Source organism: Dendroctonus ponderosae, unplaced genomic scaffold (assembly GCF_020466585.1).
Source record: "Dendroctonus ponderosae isolate FM_Combo_2020 unplaced genomic scaffold, Dpon_F_20191213v2 Dpon_F_20191213_1, whole genome shotgun sequence".
NCBI classification, from domain to species: domain Eukaryota; kingdom Metazoa; phylum Arthropoda; class Insecta; order Coleoptera; family Curculionidae; genus Dendroctonus; species Dendroctonus ponderosae.
The window spans coordinates 4,071,052-4,098,460 of record NW_026017110.1 but is presented as its reverse complement, the minus strand read 5'-3'; the positions used below and the strand labels follow the sequence as shown (position 1 = coordinate 4,098,460).

At 35.7% G+C, this 27,409-nt stretch overlaps 2 protein-coding genes across 2 annotated transcripts in view; one reads left to right on the top strand and one right to left on the bottom strand.

The window, feature by feature from the left end:
• The window catches only part of LOC109535990 (titin), a gene marked incomplete in the record, with an annotated part of 72,197 nt that overhangs the window by 6,730 nt on the left and 38,058 nt on the right, over positions 1-27,409 (bottom strand). Inside the window, 3 exon segments of the mRNA XM_048670067.1 lie at positions 712-928; positions 991-1,320; positions 2,029-2,219. Coding sequence (XP_048526024.1) covers positions 712-928; positions 991-1,320; positions 2,029-2,219 — 738 coding nt within the window.
• Positions 21,551-27,409, top strand: part of LOC109534564 (D-beta-hydroxybutyrate dehydrogenase, mitochondrial) — a 64,125-nt gene continuing 58,266 nt past the window's right edge. The window contains exon 1 of the mRNA XM_048670071.1: positions 21,551-21,649. The gene's annotated coding sequence lies outside the window, so the exon portion shown is untranslated. The remainder of the gene's footprint in view (positions 21,650-27,409) is intronic.

Genomic DNA, 27,409 nt, shown 5'->3' with positions numbered 1-27,409 from the left:
GGCGAATTTGCTAGCAAAATTAATTTTGCCATTTTTAGCTGAAAAGACCCTATACTTGTCCAGTAACCACATGTGTAACAGAGGTGAAATTGGCGAAACCAAACAGATCAGACTCTGAAGAAGCATCAAGCTCTTACTTATAAAATTGGGCAGAGAAATAGAATTTTTTTTGTGCGAAGCGAAATTTTAGTGAAGCCGCTTAGGACGAGCGTAATCCATCTTGTTCGGGGAATTCAGAGCTTACATTTGCTGGAAACGAAACTAATAATGCCACCCATAGTTAAGTGGATGGACTTAGAATTTAACTGATTGCTCTTCAGGAGTGATTAGGCTCTAGGAAGAGATGGAAATGTAGAAAGTTGCCAAAAATCCAAGGTTGAAGGGAACTTAAAGAAGCAGAAAAGCGAACTTTGACATCGAAGGATGCTGTTTTAGCAAGAGTTTAAGAGTAGGAGAGGCAGCATGTGAAGAGCCCGAAGAAAATCAGGAAGTTGATGGCGATTGACGAGGAACTGGGACTCTTTGTATGTACCGATGGAGGAAGAAGCTAAAAAAGTCGGGCGCTTGAGACTATGGAAAATCTACAATTGATAACAGAAGACTGCAAGGCATTTGCGCTACTTTTCCTTAAAAAAATCAGGAACGTACTAAAATACAGAAAACCAAAGCATCTCCAACCCTTAAAAATCCCATACAAAACGCCATACTTACTTAGATAAGGGATGGCTCTAGAGGGAGAATGCGAATAACACGTTGGAGGAAGACTGTAAGCAGATTGGTAGTAGTGAGGAGACGGTTGATAGGCATCCACCAATGTAGGTGGTGCTGCCGGTGGTGGATAACTCTCCATTATGGCTGGTGGTAGCGGGACGCCGTTTGGATTAGGCGGATATGAGCCATTAGTCGTCACAGCGGCCGCAGTTACCATCTGAAAAGCAAGAACTCCTCATTCATACTCTCCTCGAAAATGAGTCCTCCAAAATCCCTCACCTGTTGGCTAGGTTGTGACGGTGGGGCACTTGAGGGTGGATACAGTTCGCTCCCATGACCCGAATAGTACGGGTAGCGATGGTACGGGGCGCTGGGCGAGGGCGCATACTTGGGGTGGCGCAAATAACCGGGCGGCGCCGCCGGGTAACAGATCTCATGATGAGGGTATGGAGGAGTTGGAGGCGGCGGCGGCGTCTGGTAGTGGTATTGAGGTGGACATGCGTAAGCGTGATACTGCGAGTACTGCGGATATCTGTAGGACGCGGTCGGTTGGTGGGTGGGCGCAATGGGAGGCTCCTTCACCCCTGAAGTCACCGATGTGATGATTACCTGTGAAAGTTTATCGGTGTTATACGGGGTAGTTCATTAAGAATGGGAATTTTGGAAATTGAAGATTATCCGAAAGTAGGTATTTCGGAAATACAGTTTGACGTCATAATTGTAGACGGTGGTCGGAGACATATCTCCGAAAATACTGTTTCGTTATTGGGGTTCCAGATTCCAGTAAATAGCTCTGTTTTTTTTCTTAAACACAACGCCAATTATAATCTACAATAATTGACCTAATATTTAACCTTCAACTTCACTAACTAGGGCGCGTCGCGCTTGCTTTAATAGCCGTTTGGCAACACTCGAATATTCTGGTTCAAATACGGAACATTCCTTATTCCAAATCCGTCGAGCTGTCCCGAACTTTCTGTAGTCATCCCCGCAACAATATCAACTATTTCACTTGCAGTATCTCCAGTTTCCGGCTTTCCCATTCCTAATTCATCAGTGTTGTTGTATAACCGCCACGTTCTACCTGTGTACCATTGAAAATTTGGAATGTCAACAAAATTTAATTTAATTGACACTGAAATGAGGTCGAGCGCATTGTTTTCCTTGCAATAGCGATTACACCCCATAGAGAGAGGGTTTAAACGCGCAATCAATCGCCAGTTAAAATACAGCTCACCCTGCAAGAACCAGCCGGCATATGAAAAGATTGTCGAACACCCTAACATGTATAAAACAATAAGGAATTTGCTTTCATACCTCATTATCTGAAGAGTCCCCATTGTTCGAGCTAGGGGCAGGTGGAGCCTGCGGCTGGTATATCGAAGAATTAATAGACGTGGGTGAAGCTTCGGAAAGAGGCACGCTTTTAGGTGGTTGAGGCTGTGGAGCAGCTGTAGGTCCATATGGGTGCGACACTGAAATCAAAGGACCCGCTGGCTGGTAGTAACCTTTAACAAAAAAAAATCCTCATTTAAATGCACATCTCTAATCCACTTAGCAATAAAAGCAGAAAGAGCCAGATTGCTCTACTAATCTGCATATAATATTCAAAAAGTTTCAAATATTAATGCTGAAAATAAACAGCCGCAAAATTAGCAAATTTGTTTTAATCTCTCGTTCGTTTAACGCGGAAACCAAATATTGGTTTAGCGGCATTGATATTATTGTTTTATTCGAGATGGATTTTGGGATTTATGTTACCTGTTGAATGTTTGCGCTTGAATAACTCGAAACAACTGTTATACATTCCTTGAAGGTGCGTATTGTTCTCGCTAATTCATTCATTTTGACCACAAATTTAGCATTTTTTGGTCAGACAATGTGGATTTTTTTTGTTCTTCATAACTGTAAAATGGTTGAATTTTCTCGCTAGTTGACCGAAGTGTTCTTGCAATTATCACACATAAATGGAAATTTATTGATGCCTCTGATTTTTCAGTTTTCTCAGTTGTAAGAGAATCTTGCGATTACTTCAACAGCATTAGACTAAACTTCAGTGATTATTCAATAGAGTTTTTTAAAACCCTCGTTCACCGAATGGGTTTATTTGTCTTTATTCTGATTTATTTTCCTGTTTTCAATTTTATTTATCTTTGTGTTTGTATGCAAAAAAACCAATGCAAGATTTCAGTAATTGCAGACAAAATCAGACGCAGCAACGTTAAAGAACCAGCACTTTTTCGTATTTATTGCGGGTGGTCTTGCAGAAATACACAGATGGTGATAACCAAAAAGGTTCTTACAAAATTGCTTATTATTTGTTGCTATCTATCGACCGGATAATGCTCTGTGAGATATAACCAAGATACTGAAGACGTTTCCCAATAAATAAAACAATGAGCCTATTGTTTATAATAATTATCCAATAAATTATTTATTATGACCATTTGCCATCTCACGTAATTAAGTCGTAAATAATGTACTTCCTCTGGTTTTAATTGCAATAGAAAGCAGATTTTTACGCAACTCTAGGGGAAGCTTTAGGTTAGTGAATTTAAGAGACTACAAGATTTAGTGCATTTAAGAGGCTATAGGATTAATAAGTAATGCTGGTTTACTTAATAAAAGAGAAAGAAAATTGGTAAAGATACGAAAGTTAAGTGTGATTTGGTGATGAGGTCACATTTTTTAGATTGGAAGAATTGTCTTAAATTTTACCATCAATCATCATGTCTAACTAGTGAAACTTTGAAAATTTTATTGGCTTCTGGAAATCAATTAAAAAAAAAACAAAAAAAATGAAAAATCAATTATATTTTCTTTGCTCCAGTCACGGTGTTTTGAGATTGAAGTCGTTGAAACTCTCCAGTTTATAACCATTTTTCGGAAGTGCGATTATTGCGGAAAACTCCAAAATTTTTATGATAAAGACATACCGAATTATCAGATTGGTTCAGTTCTACGTTGGCATCTGATTTTCCTAGAAGATTTTTTTTCTGTATGGAGCAAAGAACGCGGTAATAAACTCTTGGGTTCTTTCTTAAATCGACAAAAAATCAATCAGTACTCAAAGTTTCAAATTTTTAGGCATGGGAAACATTGAAACGGTTTCAAAAATTTCATGAAAAGGGGAAGAAAAGAGCTCATTTTCCACATCTACTTCGACTATTGAGGAACTTGTCTATTCGGGAAACGAATTACAAGGAACATTTTCTTGACTGTGTTCATAACTGTAAGACAAATTAAATTCGTGAAATATTAAAATAAACAAAAAAGCATTTTTAAACCTGGTCAACAGATAAGGCTGATATATGTGAATTGTATTTAACTTTTTTACATCATTTTTAAGAAAAAGCTCGAGAATTAAATTATTTCATATACAAATCAGCCTCCTTCCTAGTCTGGTTCTCATGAAAAATAAAGGATTTTTTTGACTAAGTCAATAAAATGCATCTTAAAAACCTGTCTTATCAAACTTAGGCTGATCTATGAGAAGTAAGTACATATACTCTACTGGAATATATATTTTTTTCCTTTCAAAAGTAATGATTTTTAGGAAAAACTTGAAGAGTAACATTTTATAAATGAATCAGTATTGCTGGTCGGCCCCTCTTTTTTTCATAAAAAATTAGGAATTTTTGAAAAAAACCAATAAAATGTTTCTTAAACCTATCTTATTACACTTATATTGATCCGTCGTAAGAATTGAACTCCAGGATATTTTTTTTTCTCGAAAATGACTGATTTTTTGGACAAAAAGCTTGAATCGAAATGGTTTAGTACTTGTAGTAGGTACTGGGTAGTAGTGCTGTTGTAAGTGGGGATTTTTAGAGAAAAAAACTGAAAAATCCAAATAGATTATAAATAATTAACTATGTTAATGATAAATATAATAAAAGGCGTATTCGACTTAGGCTGATCTAAGAGATTTGGAGTCCAAGATGTATTTAATTTTTTTCGAGTCGAAATCGTTTCTAAATGGCCCAAACTTTAACCATTTTTACTGTGAGAATTCGCCTGAAACACCATATAAACGATGAAGAAATCGCACCAACAAGAGAAATTTGTTGAATTGCACAAGGACCTGTCGAAGGATCAGCAGGATCAGCAACAGCAGCAAACGATAGCAATCTCAACAAGCGAGTAACTTAGTGAAAGCCGTTTAAAGTCGTTGCTATTTTATTATGCAGATCACGTCCGCCGTGTTCCCAACTCGGAGATCATTAAAACGCGTACGCCTGCAATAATATACGGATGGGCACTTAGCCACGGTGTTCTTGAACCTAATTATTTCGTGCAGCACTTGCTGTTAAACGAATTTTTGTCTGGATGACTAAGGACAACCGGGTTTTTGTCACAAACTATCCGGTACCGCATCAGTTGTTCCCACAATACACGAACATCCGGTTAATTAGCTGGCAAACAAATCAGCATTTGCTACTGCAAACCGCCCTTATTGATCAAAAGCCTACAAACGTTTAATTAATCAAACAGCGCCAAGTCCGGCCTTTGCACTGGCCAACCATTCAATCTCAAAGCTACCAAGCGATTCTAACCTTGTCTTGCCACTTTTGGACGTTTTGCTAGCCTTAAATTGATCAATACATCATAATTAAGCGAGAATTAAAGATTATTTTTACGATTTCTTTCTACAAATTGCTACGAATGTTCGAATTTTATATTCTACGTCGTCATCATAGGATGTCTATGTATTTTATTTTTCCGCCCTTTTAGCTCAGCTACTCATCTACTTTCCACATTTTCTGCGAATAGTTCAGTTTCTGCCAGTCAAAGTAAGTACACTAAAAAAAACTCTATTAATTACATAAAGCTTGCAATGTGTCTGTAATTTCCGAATGCTTCAAATGTATAAATGCACAAGGATGTTATCGATTCCCCACGTCCATTTTTATTTACAAAGCACTGCTTGAGCCATCTGGTAGTTCTTCAATGTCTTTGTGGATTTTTAAAGCACTGGAGCCAATGGTGGAAAGCTCTTTGAACGCCGCTTTTGAACCAATTAAAATGTCGTTGATGAACAATTGAAACTTGGGCTCAAAGCAGGCAAATTATTATATTTCCATGCTTTTATTGTTTTTTTTGTCACAAACTACTAACCCTAAAGCTTGATTATTCTAATAAAAGGCTTTGTGGAAGAAATATAAACTATTATTTGGTAGCAACTTTCTGAAATTTGCAAGTTTTTTTCGCCACTGTCTGAGTGAGTAAGCTCAACGCTTTTTGAGTTGATGCTCCTCTGTGAGTTGGTGAGTTATAACTCATTGGACCTCACCTCAAATTACTCTTGTGGCGCAATAATTCTTGAAATCACAACTGTAAAGGACATTTTTACTTGGTTTCTTTGGTTTCTATCATTGCTTGAAAATTAAGCAATACAAAATTAATTCGGTTATTAATTTTAATTTTGGCGTCGTGCCAATCAATCACTGCAGATGAATCAAATTCAGACAAATAAAATGACTAAATTTAAAGTTAAATTAGTGAAAGATTGGCGCTTGGAGCGTTTTCCGTTTAGTTGTTGTTGTTTTCCGTTTACAAGTTGGAACGTTGCTCAATTCAAAGTGTGTCCCGCAATAGTTCATAGAAATACTGCGAAATTTTTCTTAACGATAAGTAGAGGTTCGAAGTTTTGAAGGCATTTAGAGTGCACTCTTTTTTGCTTTTTTCTGCACTTGTAAAGTAGTTTTTGTTTCTGAGTTTTTCGTTACAAGTCATCGTTTCTCACTGTGCCGCACTTTGAATTACGCTTAGCATTTAACCCAGGGGCGAATTAAAACTTTTCGAGGCCCGGGACTCGAATTTGAACACCTAACAAAAAAAGTCACCACATTATTTATTAGTAACGTTTTAGCAAATGGGTGACTGCAACGTTTCTGCACCGGTGAGTTACTGTGTCGGTGCTTCCAACTCCTGAAAGTTCGCTGAGTTACACACGCCTAGAATTGAAAAATAGAACAAAAATTTTCCACTTTGGCTACTCTAAAAAATGCTTTTTGAGTGCATTTTTAGAACTTTAATTCCCAATATTATCGCCACATTTAATAGCGATAATACGAACACTCGGCATTTGTTTGTGCGTGTGTGTCATCACACAATTAGTGAAATGCGTGAAACGTATGTTTGCCAAAATCCGGCAAAAATTAATCAAGCAGTGTAAAATCTGGCGTACGCGGTGGCCAAACATTGTCGCAAAGCTACCAATCAATCTTTTAACGTCTGCCTCCTGGTTGTGCACGATTTGCAACTGTTAAGGCGGCAAAGGCACCATAATTAAGCGACAATTAATGAAAAATTTTAAACTGTCGACAATTTTACTGCAAAACGTCGAAGACGAATAATTTTCTGCAGCCAAAACTGCGTTTTGTGCAGTTAATTCGCAAAAAGCTGGGCGAAAGTAGTTGTTTATACCATTTATTTTTAGTTAACAACATGTCTGAATATAACTGCCTCGGTTGTAAGCTACGATAGATCAAAAGCGTTAACAAGAGGTAACGGTAATCTGTAAAACAAACTGTTTATTTTAATATGAAAGTCACTTAACATTTGGCAACACACAATATTTTTCTTCTGACATCGTTTGGAAAGGCGCAACACTGTTTAGATAACGTTATTTTGTTCTGCCCTACAAGGTAAAGCAAATACTTTTGAAGACACTTTTCTCTATTAAATAACATTTTTCTATGTCTAAACTATTGCGAGGGAAGCAGAAAGGTTTCACCAACGAATCAAATATATATGTATTTCAATTCTAAAATCGAACAGTCGATTGCAATAAGAACACCTTTCAGGACAGGAAGAGCAAATAATCCTCTGTCTATAATAATGATTTAGGAACCGAATAGTGTAACAGAAACTTAAAAACAACATATGAAACTCTGTCTATTTTATATAGGTTTGTGCAGGCTGGAATTTGCAGAATTGTGAACTCAATTCCCCACTTGACCGCGTTTGCGAGGCAAACTAGGTCGGGCATTCATTACAATTTCCATTGATTGATTGTCAGTGCTTGCTGAAAGGTGATTAAATTGATTAAATTTTCATATTGGATTTCGTTGTTTTATGAAGAAAAAAGCAATCGAGGTCTTTTTGCTAGAAAACAAAAACTGCGTTTCATACGTTTGTTTACCTTTTTTTCGCTGTTTTAATCAACTTAAATTAAAACTCTCACTCAGTCAATTTCAATCAAACTCGTTTACTCTAGAACGGTGCAAAAAGGCAAATTAAATTTTAGAGCTGGATTACATTTACTGGCTGGCGCGCCATTTTCAAGAGACAAAGATCATTTATTTACTCAACGTATTAAAACTGGATCAGAAAGTCAAATAACTAGTCAGATCGAAATTAGGTCACAGCACAGAACTTTATTAAATTTCTCGCACACTCGGTAAAATACACTTGCCATGCCATAAATGCAAAGCCTTTGCAAAATCAATTCGAGTCATTAATCGAAAGTGGGTTGAATAAAACCTTTTGTAAAAGCTGCACTATTAGATGGTGTCTAAAACGTTTCGAATGTGGCCCGATTTTATTTAAAAAATACTGCAATGGCAACTTTTTTTAGCGATGTCTATTATTGGATACGCATCTTCGTTTTTTCAACGTTCATTTCTTGAAGTTAAGTGTAAATTTCCAGCCTGAAACTACCCTATTTTTTGCGATTAGAGAAGCGGTAACTGTGGTCCTCACAAGCTGAAGATAAGAATTATATTATTTTTCTTTGGGATTACTAGAACCAATTCGACTTGCAAAATACATTTTTAATTAAAGCGCAGTTTCGTTTGCCAAATCACCAAAATCTCTGGCTACAAAGTAAGATCCTGGGCATCTTTCGTATAGAGACCCTCCTATCCTTTCTATAAAATTACTGTTTCTTGCCTCCCATTGGAAGATTTTCCTATTTTCTGATAATTTGCTTGCTTTCCTCACAAAGAAAAAGCAATTGAAGTGTGGCAAACTAGTTTTAATGTGTTTTCATATCCATAATCATCAAGTAGTTAACCTTGTTATTGCCATTCAAAGAATTTTAACAAGTAAAAATACAATTGGTTAGCAAACAAGAATACTTGCATAAAATTTCGTTGTTTACTGGTTTGGCATGCGTGACTAACTCTCGGGTCGTGTGCGATTCGTACTGTGTTAATCGTAAGTAACAATTTATTTTCCATTAAAATAATATGGGAACAATGGAGGTTTTAATGATAGTTTTCGATAGACGCGACACATTTATCGCGCCTTTTTCTGGAAAGTAATTTTGCGGTAAATTTCTTCTATTAGTGGTTGCCTATTAATTGTACATACCTACTTCTTTGGAAAAAGGAACTTTGAAGACAGCTCAAGAGCTCTAAAGCACGTTTTTTCTAATATTGATGGTGTGTACATTACTTGACTTGAGTAAGTAACATTTTTACCCAGCAGAATCGGTATGTAGGTAGTTACTTTAAGTAACTTTCACTTTAAGCCGACTTTTTTTTCGAAAAACTGCAATGTTTCGTTTTCACTGTTTTAAGAAATTTATCGCGGCTTAGGTATATGAAAATTGTGTTGAAAATTGGCCCCCTTTTCCAATTTTTTTTGGTAGGTACACAAAAGGCATATCTTTCAATATCTCATACAGCCATTGAAAGAAAAAACTTGTTGTAAGACGGTCCTAGTCCCTGGCCACCCCGATCTCCCGACCTTAACCCCCTGGATCTTTTTCTTTGAGGTTACTTCAAAGGTTTGCTCGTCCTATCATTGGTGGCCAGCAATTTCGGGACATCCTGGATAATATTTTGCAAAGTTCACAGAAAAATTGTAACAAGAACAGCTCTGAAGCCCTGACCCTTTCGAGGCGAAAAACACGGTGATTACTTTTCCAGTTGTTCTTTGTTTAATTGCGGTCACTTGAGTTCGAGCATAAAAACCAATTTGTCACGACTAATTGCCGGCTGGTTTTATCACTCTGTTCGGCTTTGTGATAGCCGCAGTCTTGTCGGGCGGCCATTGCATTTTGCGTAGTGGAAAAGAAGGTCGTTGCCTGCCCCCCCTCGGCCTAAACCTGCGAAGTTATTAAGCCGGACCGTGCTGCTCCTAACGTCAACACCATCAAGCTAAATGAAAGTGAGGCAATGTTGCCTTGTTGCGCTATAAATTTATATAGTCTGATCCTTGAAATTTGTGGGAAAAAATTGGCTTGAAGGTCTTGGGGGGTGGTTGGTATTATCAACCTTCCATGGCTGATTGGGTCGGGAAATTCCCCGGCAAAACCATCCATTTTTCTTTGGATACGAACTGACAACATTGAATGCGTATTTAAGAAACAATACCGAAGGCTCTCACTTCGTCAGCCTTGTTTACCGAAAATTTGTTCGGTAAGAAAATCGGTTGCGTCACCGGCTTTTATTTTTATGTGGATATGAAGGCGACTGAATTTCTGAGAACAGATAACATTTACATTATGTAAAAAGAACGATTATTTTTATAGGGCGATAAGCGTCTGGTTTGTTGTTCCAATCAGTGTGGATCCTGCTCATTTATCAACGTCAATATATTGTTGTAGAGACGCTTCGGTTAGGGTAAATTCGAACAGAGCAAGAGCATGGCACGTTCTGCGCGCTTGCCCATTGGCTGATTGTGAAGAGTTAATGTTAATGTCTCAATGCCAAGTTCCAATGTCCAAACCAGTTGAGTTAATCGAGTCTCAGTTAATGATGAAGTCATGTTTAATTTACGTAATTCCCAAATTCGACTTTTTTCGTTGAAGGATATTATTTATTTTCTATATCTATATTATCTAGCAATTGGTAAATTTTTGAAAAACTAAGTGCATGCTGCGAACTTCTAGGAAGCTAATCCAGAACGATTAAAGGCAGCCCCTTAATAACGTCTGCTTAATAACGTCTGAGCGTTTGTTAACACGCAAACCAGCTGTAAATTGCTCTTTTTACCGCCTGCTGCCTCGAAAATATTTGCCAAAGGTTTTTAGTTAGATAAATGTTTAATTTTGTGTTGATCATTGTATTTATATTGCTGAGAATTAAGTCTTATCGTCCTTTTGTTATTTTTTATCAAACACTACTAGGATTATCGATAACGACTCTAAATTAAATATATATGCGAGTATTATTTTAGTTGTTTAAAAGCGGTAAAATAAAATTTAATTCGTTTAGTCCAGATTATTGCCAAAAAATTCATGCTTTGAATATGAATCGGTTTTCTTTAATTCAGAACATTTTTGATGGATTTTTCATTTAAACTTAAGTACTTTGCATCAATTAAGTCGTTCAATTTTTGCTGGATTTTAGCACGTGTTGCAGTCATTATTCATACAGACATTTCCCAGCAAATCGTTTCGCTGTTTTCGTTGCAATTTGGGCCCGGAAGCTCCATTCTAAATATGCAAAATACACCATTTTGCATATGTCGTTCATAGATTTGGRTTGCATGATGTTKKSTGAAATGTTGGCTATTTGAAGSAGGTTTTAAAATATTCTTTCTGATTTACAAAGGCAACATAAATTTATATGAGTATTGGCGTATATACAGGGTGATACAAATTGGAATTTCGTATACCGTAAGAGATGCAAGTACGTCAGTTAAATTAGGGCAATGTTTCATATTTTGAGGCTTAACAAAATGGTGTTTTAGTCGTTAGTTAAGGTCGATTACTTTCAAACATTTTCTCAAATAATCTGGCTTATCTGCAGATATTTTTTAAACAGTTTGCACACTATTACACCTTTTTACTTTCTGCAAAATTTTGAAATATATTTACATACAGGTCCGTGTTGAGTAAAAATAAATAAGTTGATGATGGCGAGTTGAAAACGAAAAAACATTGGATTAGATAATTTATTCTTGAGGAATAAAATTTGTTCTAATAATGTGACAATTATTTTAAAATTTCTCTATAAATAATCGCAGAAAAACCTGAAAATAGTTTGTGCAAATTTCGGTTTTTTTTCGAATGGTTCTCAATTTTTAATCCGCCATTCTGTTCAACATCAAAATGGACAACTTCGTCCGAATTGAATTAACTTCGCATTTCTCACTGTTTACAAGATCCCAATTCTTGCATCTCCTACAATTTGTAATACCCTGTACAGTGTGCATTAGCATATGGAATAAATTCGATAATAAATAAATACAAACAAGGAACAAAGAAAAGTATAAATGAAAAAACGCTTGTACACTCGATTGGCATTTGTAGTTGCGGATATTTTCAAACAAAATCGTTTTATACCGTGTTTCTCGCGTAACAGTGGCCACTACAAATTTTCAATTCTTCAGAAAGATCTGAAGGTATTTCATGTGCATGTTGATTTTTTCAATGGTGAATTCGTATATCGGTATAATTGTTGGTTCTTTCCGATTCCCATAAGTTGAAAATTCATCATCAATATGTCGCCACATTATTGGTATAAATTTGTAATTATTTAGGAATTTTGTTTCAAATTTTTGACATTTTTGGCACAACATTTTAAAGACGAAATACCGAACATAAAGGTTTTCAAAATATGAATTGGTTTCAACTTCTAATTACTGACTCAAAATCGGTGGATAGGTAAGCCAGAATCGATAGAATGACCAGCACGATCCCCTGACCTGACGGTGTTAGATTTCTTCTTATGGGAATATTTTAATAGAATTGCATACAAAACTAAACCCCTCGACATAGTTGATTTAAGAAGACGAATAACGCTTGCGATTAGAGCGGTCACGCCTGAGATGTTGACAATCGTTTGGAGAAATTTCTATTTGAGATTAGAATGTTGCCAGGCGTTCGGGGCGAGTATTTTAAAGACAAGACAAAATTGACATTAAAGTTTTTTTTGTATTATGAAGAAACTATTTCACAACAAGCCAATTTTTCTAATGAATGAGTGTTCTCCATAAATATTCCCGAAACAATTGAGAGCAATTATAGGATGATGTAGAATACATTTGCTTGGAAAGTTCTGGATAAAAAGAATTCGTCGGGAAAAATGCGTAAATTAAAATATCAATCGACCCCCGAACATTTTTTCGCACACTTTTATTTATTTATTATAACTTTTTTTCATTTCACTGATACAGCCTGTAGGTATGTAGGTACTTATGTTGTAAAACGTTAATCATATTGAACTTTTTCAGATATTCGAACACAATTTTTAGAATTTACTCGCTTTCTAAACTAAAGCCTTTTAAAATGAAAACTAAAACTCCTTGAACTGATAAAATCTTCTAAAAAAATAATTTTACCTTGAGGTCACTCTGGCCTCAACATACCTAATACAATAATTGCACAATTTTTTTGGTAGAGCTTTAATTATTCGCTTCGTCAACCCACTTTTAATGCCGGGATCGATGGGTCTGTTTCGCTAATTCTGATCATTGGATCCCACAATGTTAACAATATTATTCAATTATTTCGCTTGTCTCCCAAACAACTACATTTTGTAATTAAGCAGATTTCACCAGGTTTAATCTCGTTCTGTTTCCATGAATGGAGATTTGAAACGTGTAGTTGAAAAATCCTCAAATTTTAGGGCTCGCCTCGACTGAAACTCGTATCAAAATGTTGGTCAAGGCGGACGACGGGCGTTTAAAAATCAAACCGTCGATATTGCGTTGTAATTATACCCATTTTTGCGCTTTTATTTACAAGATTTATAATCCCACATCGTTAAAAGGTACAGGTACAGGTTTACTAGTGGGCAATTTTACTTTATTATATTTGCCAGAGTGCCGATTAAACCGGCCAGAAACCGAGCAACAGGTTTTCTTCTTTCACTTTATCCGTGTCGGTTGCAATGCCGAATCATTACAAGACAACTGAAATGCTTTGCAAATAACTACATCGCGTTGTGGATGTGTTTGATCTATTATGGCATAGTTGTGAACAGATAATTGAGCTGTAGGAATACAAGGAGAGATAAAAGAATATTTTCTCAGATCACAAAGCGATTCAATGGAAAAATATTTGCTTCTATCAGCAAACATTAGCCCTTTGATGGAGACACACTTAAAGACCTTTTTTTCAATTAATCACGCTTGTGACTGTTATTACAGGCCTTAGTAAGGATTTTACTTAGTTCTCGACGACGCCAGAAGCCAGAATCTTCTGACGGATTTCAGCTTAGCAATCGTAACTTTTCTTTTAAATCTCCAAGATAAGTAGCGATATCGTAACAGTTACTTTCTAAAGCAATCAAAACGGCATCCCTCGTCTGGCCTGTTTAAAATTCAGCTCGCACACCAACAACTCGATTCGCTGTTCAAAAAAATATTTATAGACAAATGCAGCATTTTATTTGTGCTGAAGAGGATCTCGCAGACTTTCTCTTTACAATACACTCTGACCTCTCATCGAGTAGAAATCGATTTCAGCGGCTACAGATTCAATTTCAGTTACAGTTTCACATCGGGAAAGAAATAATATTGTCGAGTTTATAAGGGTACAGCATATATAAATGTCCGAATATATTGAGTTTTAAAGGGGGATTTTTGCCTAAATAAAGAATTCCTTTGAAACCGGACGTATATTAATTCAAATTAGTATAAATGTGCTCTAATGATAAAAAGGAAACGGTTTTCAGCACTTCATTTAATAGTTTAAAAAAAGCTCGCTACACTTTATCACTTTTTCTATATTGTACTTATACATATTATAGTTGTTTGCAATTTACCCATTCTTGCTTTTTTAATTTGGCAATCAAGTGACAAAATGTTTCAGGCAGCCAAGTGTTAACGTAAAAACTAGCTATGAAACTCCGCTTCTCATATTACAAAATACTATTCAATTCTTAAAAAAATACTTTTGAAAAGATGCAATGTTGTCTAAACAGATCTTAGCCAGATCTACAAATTGGACTTTAGCATTAGTAATAATATATATTTTGTTCAAAGCTTGAAATTTGTCTTAGGGGTCTTAAGGAAAGAAGGCATCTGATGAAAGGCCGTGAATACTATAATTAATAAATCATCAGCAAGAATTCCATTCTACTTCTGTTTGGTCTGAAAGTGTCACGAACATTTGTCTAATTTTATAGACAACAAAAGACTGAATTTCTACTACACGACCCCCCTTAAGTTGAAAGCTGGATCCGCAGCTGATCAATGTGTGATATTCAAATTTTGCTTTCTGGATCAAAACTRCCCGAATTTTGAATCGAATTTTCAWTTCTCTATCCCACGATGCCAACACGAATTCTGTGGCTCAAATGGTTCTTGATAAACTGTGAAAAAAGCAGCGTCATGTTTGAGYCGATTTTGCAACTCAAAAAAAAACGCGCAAATCTAAAACTTCTTGAAATCAAGACTTTTTTGAGAAAACTGCCACCGCTTCCTTTTCGATGGTTCACTTTTTAAAAATTTAGTTCTCTCTTGAATGATTTAAAAATTAGCGGTCTTGCTCATGTTGCTTGCGAGAAATGAGCAAAAATGGAACAAAAAACACGAAATTTTGGCATAATCTTGCACCTAAATCTCTGACATTCAAATTTCGCTTTCTGGGTTAAAACTACCCGAATTTCCTCAGTTATGTTGTTATGACTGAAGCGAATTTTCACTTATCTATCCAACGATGCCAAAACGAATTCTGTGGCTCAACTGGGGCTAGAGAAACTTCGAAAAAAGCAGCGGCTGTGTCAAGCTCTTGAATCAACTGATAACAGGTTTTAAGAAGCATATTGATAAAGAAAAAACCTTTCAGTTCGCCTATACCAAATATGTAGGTAATCTTTAAGGAATACTTTTCAATATTTTCTATACGGTTCTTATCTGTACGATAATGGAAACCGAACCGATCCACTCAAATTTGCATTAAATCTGAATAATAATTTTTGCCAAAGCTCGCCTTGAAACAAAAACAAAAGTTGTAAAAGTAAATATTTTAAATAAACATTATCGAGGATGAAGACACCAAAGTATTCGAAAGCCGCATTAGCCCTTATTCACACTTTTACAGTCTTTATTAAAATCGAAACAATCTTATGGAGCATGAAGTGAAATCCTTCGATACACAATTAAAACAAAGTGCTGAGGGGTTTCGTAAACCTGTCTTCTTCAATTTAGTTCAATAAACTTCTAAGTATTTTATTTTTGATATTTTTTCCACCACTTTTTAGTGATGGAACAATATGTTTGCAATCAAAATCAGTTTGAGGCATTTTTTGAAAAATTACTCTGGCATTGCCTGTTCGAAAAAACACTGAAAAATTAATTAGACGTTTTTTCGTCGTTCTGCACCCTCATAAATAGAACCGAAAGGTGACAAATGAGAAAAAAAAGTATAAACCGATGTAAATGTCGCCGTCATGGGCTAAGTAATGAGACAGGAAGTAAACAGAGAAATATAACACCTACGTGCCAGCCTGCGTCACAGGCCAGACTAAATTGCCTTGTCGCATATTATAACATTGGATAAATAATACCGATGTTCCGTTTATGCATTTTGAGACGCTTTTTATCTAGTTCAATTAGCATAAAATGGGAATAGTTGAGAAACGTGCTCTGCCCCCGTTTTGTTCTTCGTATAAAACGCCTCTAAACGCCGGAGCCTCTAAGCAATATCAATTAAATTCCGAAATACTTAACTGTGGAGCAAAACAGGATGCCCGAAGCCTGAATTTATTCGACTATTAATCAAGCAAATACAGCACGGATAAAACTAAATATGAAAATCTGGGAACTTGTTGATTTCAAATACAGCACACTTTCGTCGGGTGTTTTTGTGACTGGGAATGCTTTTAGAGTCGACCTTAGATTGAAATGTAAAGAAACAAAATAATGTTTCTTTGAAGTTGGTGTTTTGAAAGTTCATTTTTCCTAAAATGAGTTCTCAAAAAATAAGTTTGTTTGGAAACAATCTACAACATGTACGTAATGTATTAAAACGTTCTAAACAAATAGAAAATTTACAATGTGAGAGTTTACACCGAAGATCTCATTAATACAGAATAACATTTTTGTTAGAAAACACGCAACATCGCAATTTGCCATTAAAATAATACAGGTATTTTCTAAAAAAAATCTCTAAACATTAGAAATTATCATCGGTTGCAGAATCAAACAAGACAGTTGTTACTTTAATAAGTTAATTGAGGAAAGTTGCCATAGGTAAATAATTAAAAAACTCAAATACATATATTGAAAATACACACAAATCTGGAAATGTTGTAAAATCGAATTTTACCATTAAAATGTTCACTAAAGAATATTTTGAGACGGTTTTTTGTATTGAATAGAAGACCTGCTCGCGGCACTTCACCTTCGAACCTATTTAGGAAAGTTGCAGCTTTTTCTGATTAATTATTAGTTTCTTTGCCAACTTTGAATGCTCGGAAAGTTGCATTCTAAAGACGAAATCAGGAGCGTTTAAGCCTCGAGTATAAAGCCGCTCATTTTGTAATTTTCAATAGCGATTTAAACACACGTCGAATTCATCCTTCTGAAATATTTGAAACTCGAGCGTTTTGAAGCGAATATTTCATCCGGGGGTTTTGCTCAATAGCACAGGCAAAACAGTAATTTAGTTAGTAGTTGAGTTTCTTTGTCAAGTTACTCTCGCTAGTTTAGTACGCTACAAAAACAGCAACCTCCCAATCACAAGAATCAAATAGAGCTAAGTCTGGCTATTCACAGGCCTTTGTACCTTGTTAACTAAATGTGTTGGTTAACAGGTAAAAAACAGTAAGGTAGGGACCTTCCATGAAGAAATGCACTGTCATTGCAAGTAGGCGGATATTGCTAATATGGATAGGATGAGTTTCAAGACAACACGCGGCAAAATATGAGCAAATTGCTTTTTCACACTCTAACCATGTCTTCCTTAAAGTTATTACGATTACCGTTTAAATGCAATCAACTAATATCAGGTGAACGAACCGAACACGAGCTCTCGAATGGGTTTATGCAAATAAAACAGCTGCAATAAGCTGAATAGATATAAAATAATTTGCAGTTTTATCTCGTCACTCAACGACTATCTGCAGAATGCTCGCTTGCAATGAGCATTTAAAGAAACCGCGACGTTTCAATATTTTTGGAATAGCTTCTACCGTCCACTAACTACTTGCGAATGTAAATCTTTTTGAATGATGAGCAGAAGGGGTAAGGCCAACCATTTCAAGTGCTTCCTAGACGATTATGGAGAATTTACAGGATTTTAATGAATAAGCAGTGCAAGATAAAGTTATGTATTTATCAGCTTTGCAAACCGTTGATAACCTTCAATTAGGTGTGCTATCAAATCCGCTCTACAACAATGTTATGGAACTGTTATCAACAATGCGAAATTTTCACGATTTTGCTCGAAACGCAGCTTGTTGAGCAAAACGAGATAAATTTGGATATTCTTTATGGTTTCAGTAGTTTTGTAAATCTATAAATACTCTAGACAATCAGATAAATGTTTAAAAGCAGTTGACTGTAAATGATTTGAGTAAAACCGTTTTTTGTCACAAGTCTGTTAAGTCCTTTGATTGTCCATCCAAGAGCGCTTGCCACCTAAAAAAACGAAACAAAAAGAGTTTCCGAGCAAAAGATCAAATTTTACGATATTTTGAAAATGTTTCACCAGACTTTTTGTTTATTGTGGAAATATTTGGGCTGTCCTGGAGTCGTTTTTTATCTCGTTCAGTCTGTTTGATTTTTTTTGCACTTTAGAAACTCGGGTATCATTTTCGTTTCCTTACATATGCATAGAAAGGGTGAAGACGGTACTCGCCCCTTTCCGATTCCCATCTTGTTCAAACTTGTACGTACTAAACAGTAGTACAGTTATAAAAAGGCGTATTTTGGAGATTATTCCTTTACTTACTAACAACTTTTGTTAGTGGTATTTCTTGGGGAAATTGGGCATTTTTTCACCACTTCAATCATTCCATCATTCCAAATCACTAGTCCACGAACTTGATGCTCTCGATCATAACAATGTTACAGTGGCGCAGTTCGAAAATTATGCATATTTGCTAAATATTAATTTTGGTTGTAGTTCACCCACAGAGATTTGCTACTATGGTGGAAATTTAGCAAACTGATTCGAAATGTTACAAAGTATTGATTTTTCATAATTACGTCATCAAAAATGCAAACTTAATTGGGCAAAAAGTGGTCGAAACTGCATTTTCCCAAGAAAGACCAATTTATTGTTAACTTCGAAGACGATTGGGCCTTAAAATAGTAAATTCGCACCACAAAATATCAAGTTTTCTGTGTCGTAACCGGACAAATTTTCCACTTTTTGCCAACTTGCATCCTTTATCGCCTTATTCCAAAGCCAGATATCTGAATCCCCACTCAAAATAGGTGTCTTTGCAAGTAACTTTCAGCCTCTCAAGTTAAGTGGTTATGATCTGAACATTTCTCCAATCTTAAACAAGTGTTGCCAAAATCTATTACGCGGTTCTAGAACTGTTTTAAATGTCGCTTTTAAGCGCCACTCCTAACTTTTTAAGTGAAAAAAACATAATCAAACAAACAGATTTCGACATGATTAGAGTTACGTACTTTTATAAATTACGAAACTTTTTTTCCAGAAAAAAATAATTATTTGAAAATTTGCCGAATTTTTACCTTTAGGAATCCGGGAGTTTTCAAAGTTTTAGCATAGGAAATACAATTTGCGATTGATTTTTGTACATTTTTAAGCGAGGACTTTAAAGTCGTCTATAAACGTTCGAACTTTTAATTCTCCATCTTATCCAGCTAGGGAGTTGCGAAGGGGCAAACTTCCGCGAATTAAACGTAAATTCCTTCTCTTTATTCACTTATATATCATAAAATGGTGTAAGTCCACTTTATACCATACTGAGGTGTAGTTAAGAGCTTGCTTAATAGTTTTAAATTATTGGAGTATATTCCGAATTTATTTTGGATTTTTTAAATGCTTATTAAATAGATTTTAACTTGCGGCGTGCTTGTTTTTTAAGCCGTTCGATTCATTCATAATGGCGGTGTGGAAACGTTAGCTTTTGGTCAAAAACAGACCAAAAAACTGATCAATTATTCTTTCAAGAGGAAGGTTCATTTTATTGATCGACATTTTTGCATTTTGACTTTGAGAAACCAACCTATATTAGTTTTTAATATAAATTTGTAAAGAATTCCTTTAATTTCCCAAAAGTTTAAAGAATCATCAATTGTTGATCTTAGAACGCCCATAGGAATTTCAAATTGACTGTAAATTCGTTTTTACGTTAATTAATTGAGGCCATTGAAGCTTTTTCAAAGTAGGTACTCTTAACATGACATTTTTTAAATTTTTCCTCATACGTCTATAAAATAGTTATGTTTGGATGTGGGTTGCACCCCATGAGATTCGAGCCAAGTCTTGAGACCAAAATACCCTCTGAAGATGCAAGCCACTGTTCTTTGCGAGACGTTAGGAAGTTTTGGTTCAACGACGGTATAAAACGCCCCAGTTTCAAGCAATGGCCACGAAGGCTTAACTGTTTAGTAGAAAATGGGTTGGAAACCTTTCCCTTTTCGGAAACAATTAAATGATCTTCCCAATTTGTTAAAAACTCATCAAGGAGGGTTGAAAGCCACTTTCTAAATCGTGACTAAGTGTTCTGATTAGTCCAGTGTGCATTTCATGGATGCTTAGGTTGTATGCAGTAAATCGGTAATTTTTTCGTTTTCCAAAGCTGAAACTGTTCTGCTCAGAATGGGTTGTAAACCTGCTTCCAATTTTCAACTAGTTGTCGCCTTCAAGCTAAACTCTATTGCTGCTTCAAAGAAAATTTTTCATGAATTTCAATTACCTGATATAATCGTTTGAATTCCGAGCTCAATTGTCTAAAAAACGGCCCGTGAGTATCACAGCGGTCGAGTTAAAGCTTTTCCAAACGAAGAGCTTTGTGAACACGGTCCTTTGTTTGTTTGGTTACGCCACTGATCCCACAGATAATACGTAGTATTAGTACAGGGATTTTAATACTAAATTGACTTTTCTATATTTGTGAAACAAAATCGGCAATAAAATATTCAAGGCCAATGAAATGCGACGTTCAGACATTCGCGAGGTTGGCGAATGGATGATAAACAACGGTTTTTGCATAAGTAATGAGCTGTTTGGTAATATGGAACACAACCAGGCTCCGTTAGGTTGTCACTTGGCAGGACGAAATCGACAGAACTCCTAAATAACAGACATTTTTATTGAATTCCACTGAAATTTTGGCTTGGTTATTGCCGCTAATCCCCCGTGTGTAGTTTTTGGTAGTTACAATACAGTTGATTACTTTAGATTGAGGCTAATCAAGCAGGAAGTTTGTTTGGAGGATTAAAAACTCCTTAAATCCTGCTGATTGATGGTCGTTGACATTCTCGACTAATTATACTTTTATGATCCATGAAAAGTCTCACATTTCGGACTGTCCAACTGTACATACATTGAAATGGCTGAATTTTATGACCGAGCTCAAGCAATCTTGACCCACTTTCCAACAAATTAAAACAGTCCTTGTAGTCTTCCAAGTAAGGTGATTCTGACTTGTATATGAGCAATAGTCAGCCAGAAAAATGATACTCTACAAGAGAACCGCAGCTAATCACATATAGTTCCATTTTGCCAATCATATTATACGATGGTCTATAAATTTCGAAAATCCGTCCGTAATGGTGGCAACTTTCCAAACACACTTAATAAACTTGATGAAGTATCGGAATAATTGAATATGGGCCGATTTGGCAACCGCAGCTAGCGCTAAGAATATCAATTCTATTGCTGGTTTGATTTGCTGAAGCCATAATAGTATCGGCTACCCTTGACAATCCACTGCGCTTGTTCTCAACTAATTTCCTTATTAATTGCACATTATGCAGATGTTTAGGTGCGCCTTCACATGTTTGTTTATTCACGGTTTAACCTTGTGGTTTATATGAGCGGCATTTAGGAGGATGTGTGAGACAACAGTCTATTCAAGCTTTGGGAACCGTTGAGGAATGCTTCTATGTAAGGACTTTTAAACAATTTTATTACTCAATATTCTTATTTCAACATCTTCTTTTTTATCCGGATTTTTCATAGTGTTTGCGTTTTGAAATGTTATGGTAAAAACCTGGTGATTGATTCCAATGGCGAGCGTGGATACTTTTAAAATTAATTTAAAATAGTATCACTTTTGTGAATATTTTTTAAATATGTACGTTTACTTACGGTACTTACAATATGACAAGAATTTTGAAACAAATAATACCGGTTACGCGCAACCTTACTTTAATCTTCAATTGGGACACCCTGTATATATATCGTTTTTGAGTCTATATAGGGAAAATATAGTCGATTAAAGATTGGGACCTCTCAAAATCCACCTCAACAGGAACAAAATATTCGAGTATTTTTTTAAGTGGATTTGAGGCAATTTGATTTTTCTTCGAAGAAATCGCCTGAAATAATAGCTGAAGAAAAAACCTCGATAAGAGATCCACCTGAAAAAAGCTAAAAAAAAAATATGAAGGAATAAATCTACACCCAATAAATGCGACAACCCCATCCGAGAAGCGCAAAACAAAAACCAACAAATAAATCGGCCAAACAATGAGAGCGACGACGACAAAATCAAATGTGTAAAACCGCAAACCAGAAAAAAATAATTAGCGACAGCAACCAATCACCCAATTGAAAAAGAATGGAACTCATCAAGGCTGGCAAAAAAATCCAACATAATTTAACAGAACACCAAAAATGCGGCCAAACCAAATATAACAGCTAAACAATAATTCAAAATAATAAACGTTTCAGAATCTGTAGGAAATCGGAACGGTAACAGAAAATATACTAAAAAATAATGTATAAACAACATGGCAAAACTGCAATAAGGAAAGTGTTCTACAGTGAAATATAATATAACAGAAGTAAAAGATCCAAAAAGAAAAACCAAAGCACCAAAATACATTCAGTAATGTGGGTTTGAGGGAACTACAAGAAATAGAAGATGAACAAATTCAGCAAGGCAGTTGTGGTTAAAGGACGGAAAACACCAATATTTTGTAGTTGTTGTTATTTGCAATATTTAACGGTAATTTATTTCTGGTTAATCTCCTTAGTGTTTTGCTGTTCTTTCTACTCGCCGGCATCGACAACGTTTTTTCGCTCTTGCAGTTGAATAGTTTGGAATTTTGTGCAACATAACAATCTATTGATCTAGACATAGATAATCGTTAATAGATGCCCAGGTTAGAATGATCAATATTTTTGCACTAGATGTTGGTTCTATAAGCATTGAGAGACGGATCTTCAGCAGGTAATTTACTGATAAAAAAGCTGATTTTCTTTTCAAAGGTAAATTAACAATATTCAATTTTATCTTCATTTGTACAGCGAGTTTGGTCTATAAACGCTGAGCGGTTGGTTTTCAGGTCCTCCGCAGATAACTTAATTCTGCAGTAAAAGGAAATTCCGGTCACTCAGTCCAGGGGTACACCTTTCCAGTTTAAGAGTCAATCGACAATATTTGTTATCGCTTTCAAACGGGGATGGTTTGAAAATTGATTGATTTTGCTTGCATTGATCTCAATTGGGTTTGAAGTCCTGAATGTTTGGTTTTCATATATCATTTTAAGATTATTTTGTCATGGAAGCTTTATTCCTTTATTCAATCAATGGATCAGAGAACTTTCTTCCAATAATAATTTGACTGGTATTTTTCTGAGAGCTTTGTTGTAAATCCATTTTCTGGCATGTTAAAGAAGTAAGAAGATACTAAGGCCGGTATGTTTAGTCGACCTTTTATTGCCTTTAATCAATAACCAGGAACCAATCACAAATCGAGGCCTTCTTGTCCTTTTGATAATAAATATTTTTAATTAATTTCATTGTTAGTCCCTACTTGGTGAAAACAAGCTTGCAGGTATGATGTGTTGTTGAAATAATAATAAGCATAAACAAAGTTATWAYTGCATTACATTTTTTTAATAGAGAGTTATTGGACGGCCAATAAGTTCATGCWGTAATATAGTTTGCGTTATTTTGACACATAMGCCTGCGCAAATCAGTCTAAAAAATAAGTATTGCAAAATTAAAGTACTGTTCTGTAGTATTTGTGCCCCGATACTGCAGGTTTTATTTTCTACCTTAAACTGGCAGTTGACATTTCTGACGTCCGTTTGCAGGTTATTTCATTATAAACATAACCCAGTTTCACCCATTTCCAATTGACCACTTGTTTACATCTGTAAACATTACGTTTAACTACGTATTAAATCTTGTATTACTTATACAAAATACTATACTTGGTCCAAAATGCCACATTTTTGCAGTGTTGTTAAATGCTCAATGCGTGCTGAACGAGATACGGTTTCTTTTTCTCGATTTTAGCGAGACATAGAAGAGACAGATCATTTGAATGCTTTGTCTAGAGAACGTCGAAATGCTTGTGTTAAGGCTTTAAAACGGGTGCCTCTAAGTGAAATCTATATGAGAAATGATCGTATTTGCTTAGGACATTTCATAACTGGTAAGAATTTGTACAAAAAGTGAGTTTTGCTACTGTTTATGTTTGATTGAAGAAAAACCAGCTGCCTTGGAAGACAAAACTAATCCAGATGTGCTGCCCAACGAAAATTTAGGATACAGTGCTAGTCTCCAACCAGGTCAATCTGCCTGCCTACTCCCTATTTAAAAGGTTTTTAAAAGTCGCTGGAATGAAGCCAGAGGTTGGTTGTTATAACATTAAAAGGCATAATGTTTTTAAGCTGCTGTTTTTAAGCAGGTCCGAGCTGAAGTTGTTTCTGCATAGTGCACAAGAATTTGATAGTGTAGTGTCAGAATTTATTGAAGAAATTTGAGCAAAGCAGATTTATGAAAGCTGTGTTAGTGAGTCCGTTCAAACTGCTGTACCTAACTGAAGAATATTTCGTCGTATTTTTCAGAATTTAGATTTTTGCAAATCAATAATGTACACCTTGCAAGCAAAAGTTCAAGTGATGGATGTAAATCAGAATTATGTTAAAAATAAATGCTTTATCCCTAACGTGCGTAGCTGATATCTCTTGAACCGTGCCAGACTCAGCATGCCTGTAAACTTGCAAATCTTTATAAGCCTTGAGCTGTAATCCAATGTAAAAACTACGGCTTTAAATTAAGTAATTCACCAAATACGTCGTGATGTTGGGGAACTTAATAAATATCAAGCCGTAATGACCAAGGGGGATCAAATAAGGGTCAAAAACTTCAATTTGTTTGTCGTATCTGTTCTTCGTATCTCCACTAAGCCTTGAGTAGTATGCACTTCAAGACATGGTTATACTCATCGGACATTTGTTCTAAAGAAAAATATTCTCTCTCCTCAGTCTGATAACCATCCGTGTTTACAAATATAAGTAAGTAAGTAAGTATTATCAAAAATTTAATATTAAAGTTCATTTCACTTGCTTTTTGCAATTTCTTTAATTATAACAATTAAGCGTAAATTATCAAACAGCAACCAAAATCCAATAGAAAAGGTAAATAATACAAATACACCAACGTAAAATTATTAATAATAAATTGTGTAAGGATAGGTTACACAATAACACATGTTTAATACTGAAAGCAGTGAACTAGGCATTCCAATAAGTATCATTTCGTTACAGAAATAACGCAAATGCAGTAATAAAATGAGGAATAATCTTAGTACTGCATGACAGTATTTAGCATGTCCAATAACTCTCTAATGTTTAGAAAAAAGGTTTCGGAATCGATTGGTTTATTTTCTCAACGTTATAACGGTTTTCACCGCTAATATTTTTTCTGAGAAAAAATTTGTATTTTGCGATTTATTTATACAATATCTTATCCTTCCAGTCAACTTATCGCAGTGGAAATCTTTTTTACCTATGACGGCGACAGATCCGACTTTACGAGCTAACTAAACAGCAAGCAAGCAGTATCGAACTTTTATTGGTAAATTAATAATATCAATGGACGGCGGGGGCCACCAGAGCAGCGATATTACCCATACCCATTATATGGGAGAATCGCCGGCGATTCTACCTAACGAAGAACAGCTTTGCATGAAAAACTCTTCGCTTTCGCGTCGACGGTGGCACGCTCGGCTATCCGCCAATACAATATCCGGCAAAGTACGACCGAAGATCGACTAAACATACCGGCGTTAAAAAATTCTCTTTCGAAGCGGAAATACAGTGGCGTTGCCTGGGTTCGGGCCATTCTGCATTTATACTTCTATGGAACATTTACTAAAATAGTCCGTATCCATTCTTCATTAGTGGTTAAATCGTGTTTCGGTAGCTGCTACAGACGATTCTAAATGGCAAATTCGTGTAAAATTAACAATTTTTCACTCAATTTAGTGTGAAATATCAGTTACTTAGTGTGGGCTTATACTTATATATTTTAAAGCAACATATTCTTCGCTAAACTGTTTATTTCATCCATCCAAAATAAGATCATTTTATTTCTAAGGATTCGAGTCATTCTGATAGCGTTTATCACTGGACTTGGCAAAATTTTGTTTGGTCAACTTCACAAGTTTGGTATTGGATATCAGTTACTTTGTTATCAAGATACATTTTATGGGCGGTAATTTTGCATAAACAGTGCTTCAAGCAAAATCTGTTCTTTGCTGAATTCTTTATTTCACCCATCCAAAATAAGATCATTTTATTTCTAAGGATTCAAGTCATTCTAATAGCGTTTTCCACTGGACTCGGCATCGGTTTAACGGTTTAAAATTTAAACGTCTTCTCTCTGTCTAAACCGTTTATTTCATCTTGCTTTAAGTTCAACTGTGTTTTCAATAGTTTATTGGCAATCTTATTTGAGGGTTTTAACTGAAAAGGTATCACTGAAGCTCGTTAAAACAACCAAAAAGCTGTGTTTGCAAACATATTCTTGGGTCTCAGTCAAACTTTCTTTGACTGTTGTCATTCTTGCATAATTCTCAGAGTGCTGAAGTTACAATTAAACAAGCAAGGGTTTTTCTGTTTGTTCCCCAAGCAGCTGATGCTTAGCGATACGTTTTTTGAGGGGCGTCGCTGTTTCCTTTATCCCACCTGCTTCCTTCCTTCCAAGTCCTTGATAGTTTAACACTTTTGACAATGAAAATAGCCACATGGGCTCCATCAGTAGTTTTTCTTTAGGCGAATATGAACGTTCTCCTGCAAAGCGTTTAATTTTGCCTTGTGAGATTCGATTGGCATTGGCGTGAAACCCAAGCCAATCAACAAGGAAACATTTGCTATTGATTTCAATCAAACTCGACCTTGTCTATAATAATTACACTTCGACGAGCTGTTTTGCATTTCAAGTTGACCGTAATAACAACAAGCATTTTCCTCTGAAACACTGCAAAGTTTTGTATTTTTGATTAGTTGGACTCACCTTTCAAGAGATACGCTGCCAACATCATGTTGATGGGAGGAAAAGAGCCACTGTTGAAGCCCATTCCTAATGGTTGCATCAATGGGGAAAACGGACCCATTAGATAAGAGGGAGCCACGTGGGTGCATCCCAAGCCCAGTATTTTTTCTTTTTCCGCAGAAAGTTCGCACAGTTTGCAAGGCCTTTTCAACTTCATGTTGTGTAAAAATAAACACTATAGGTATATAAACGACATGTGGATTAAATTTTGCAAAAATGGCTATCACCGGGAATCACAACTGAAGAATATCACAGCACTTGATCACTAACATGTATCAATTTAGGCACCACAGTAGTAAATGAACGAAGTTAATCCGTAATGGCAGGTGGTCAATTAAGAAGCAACCAATT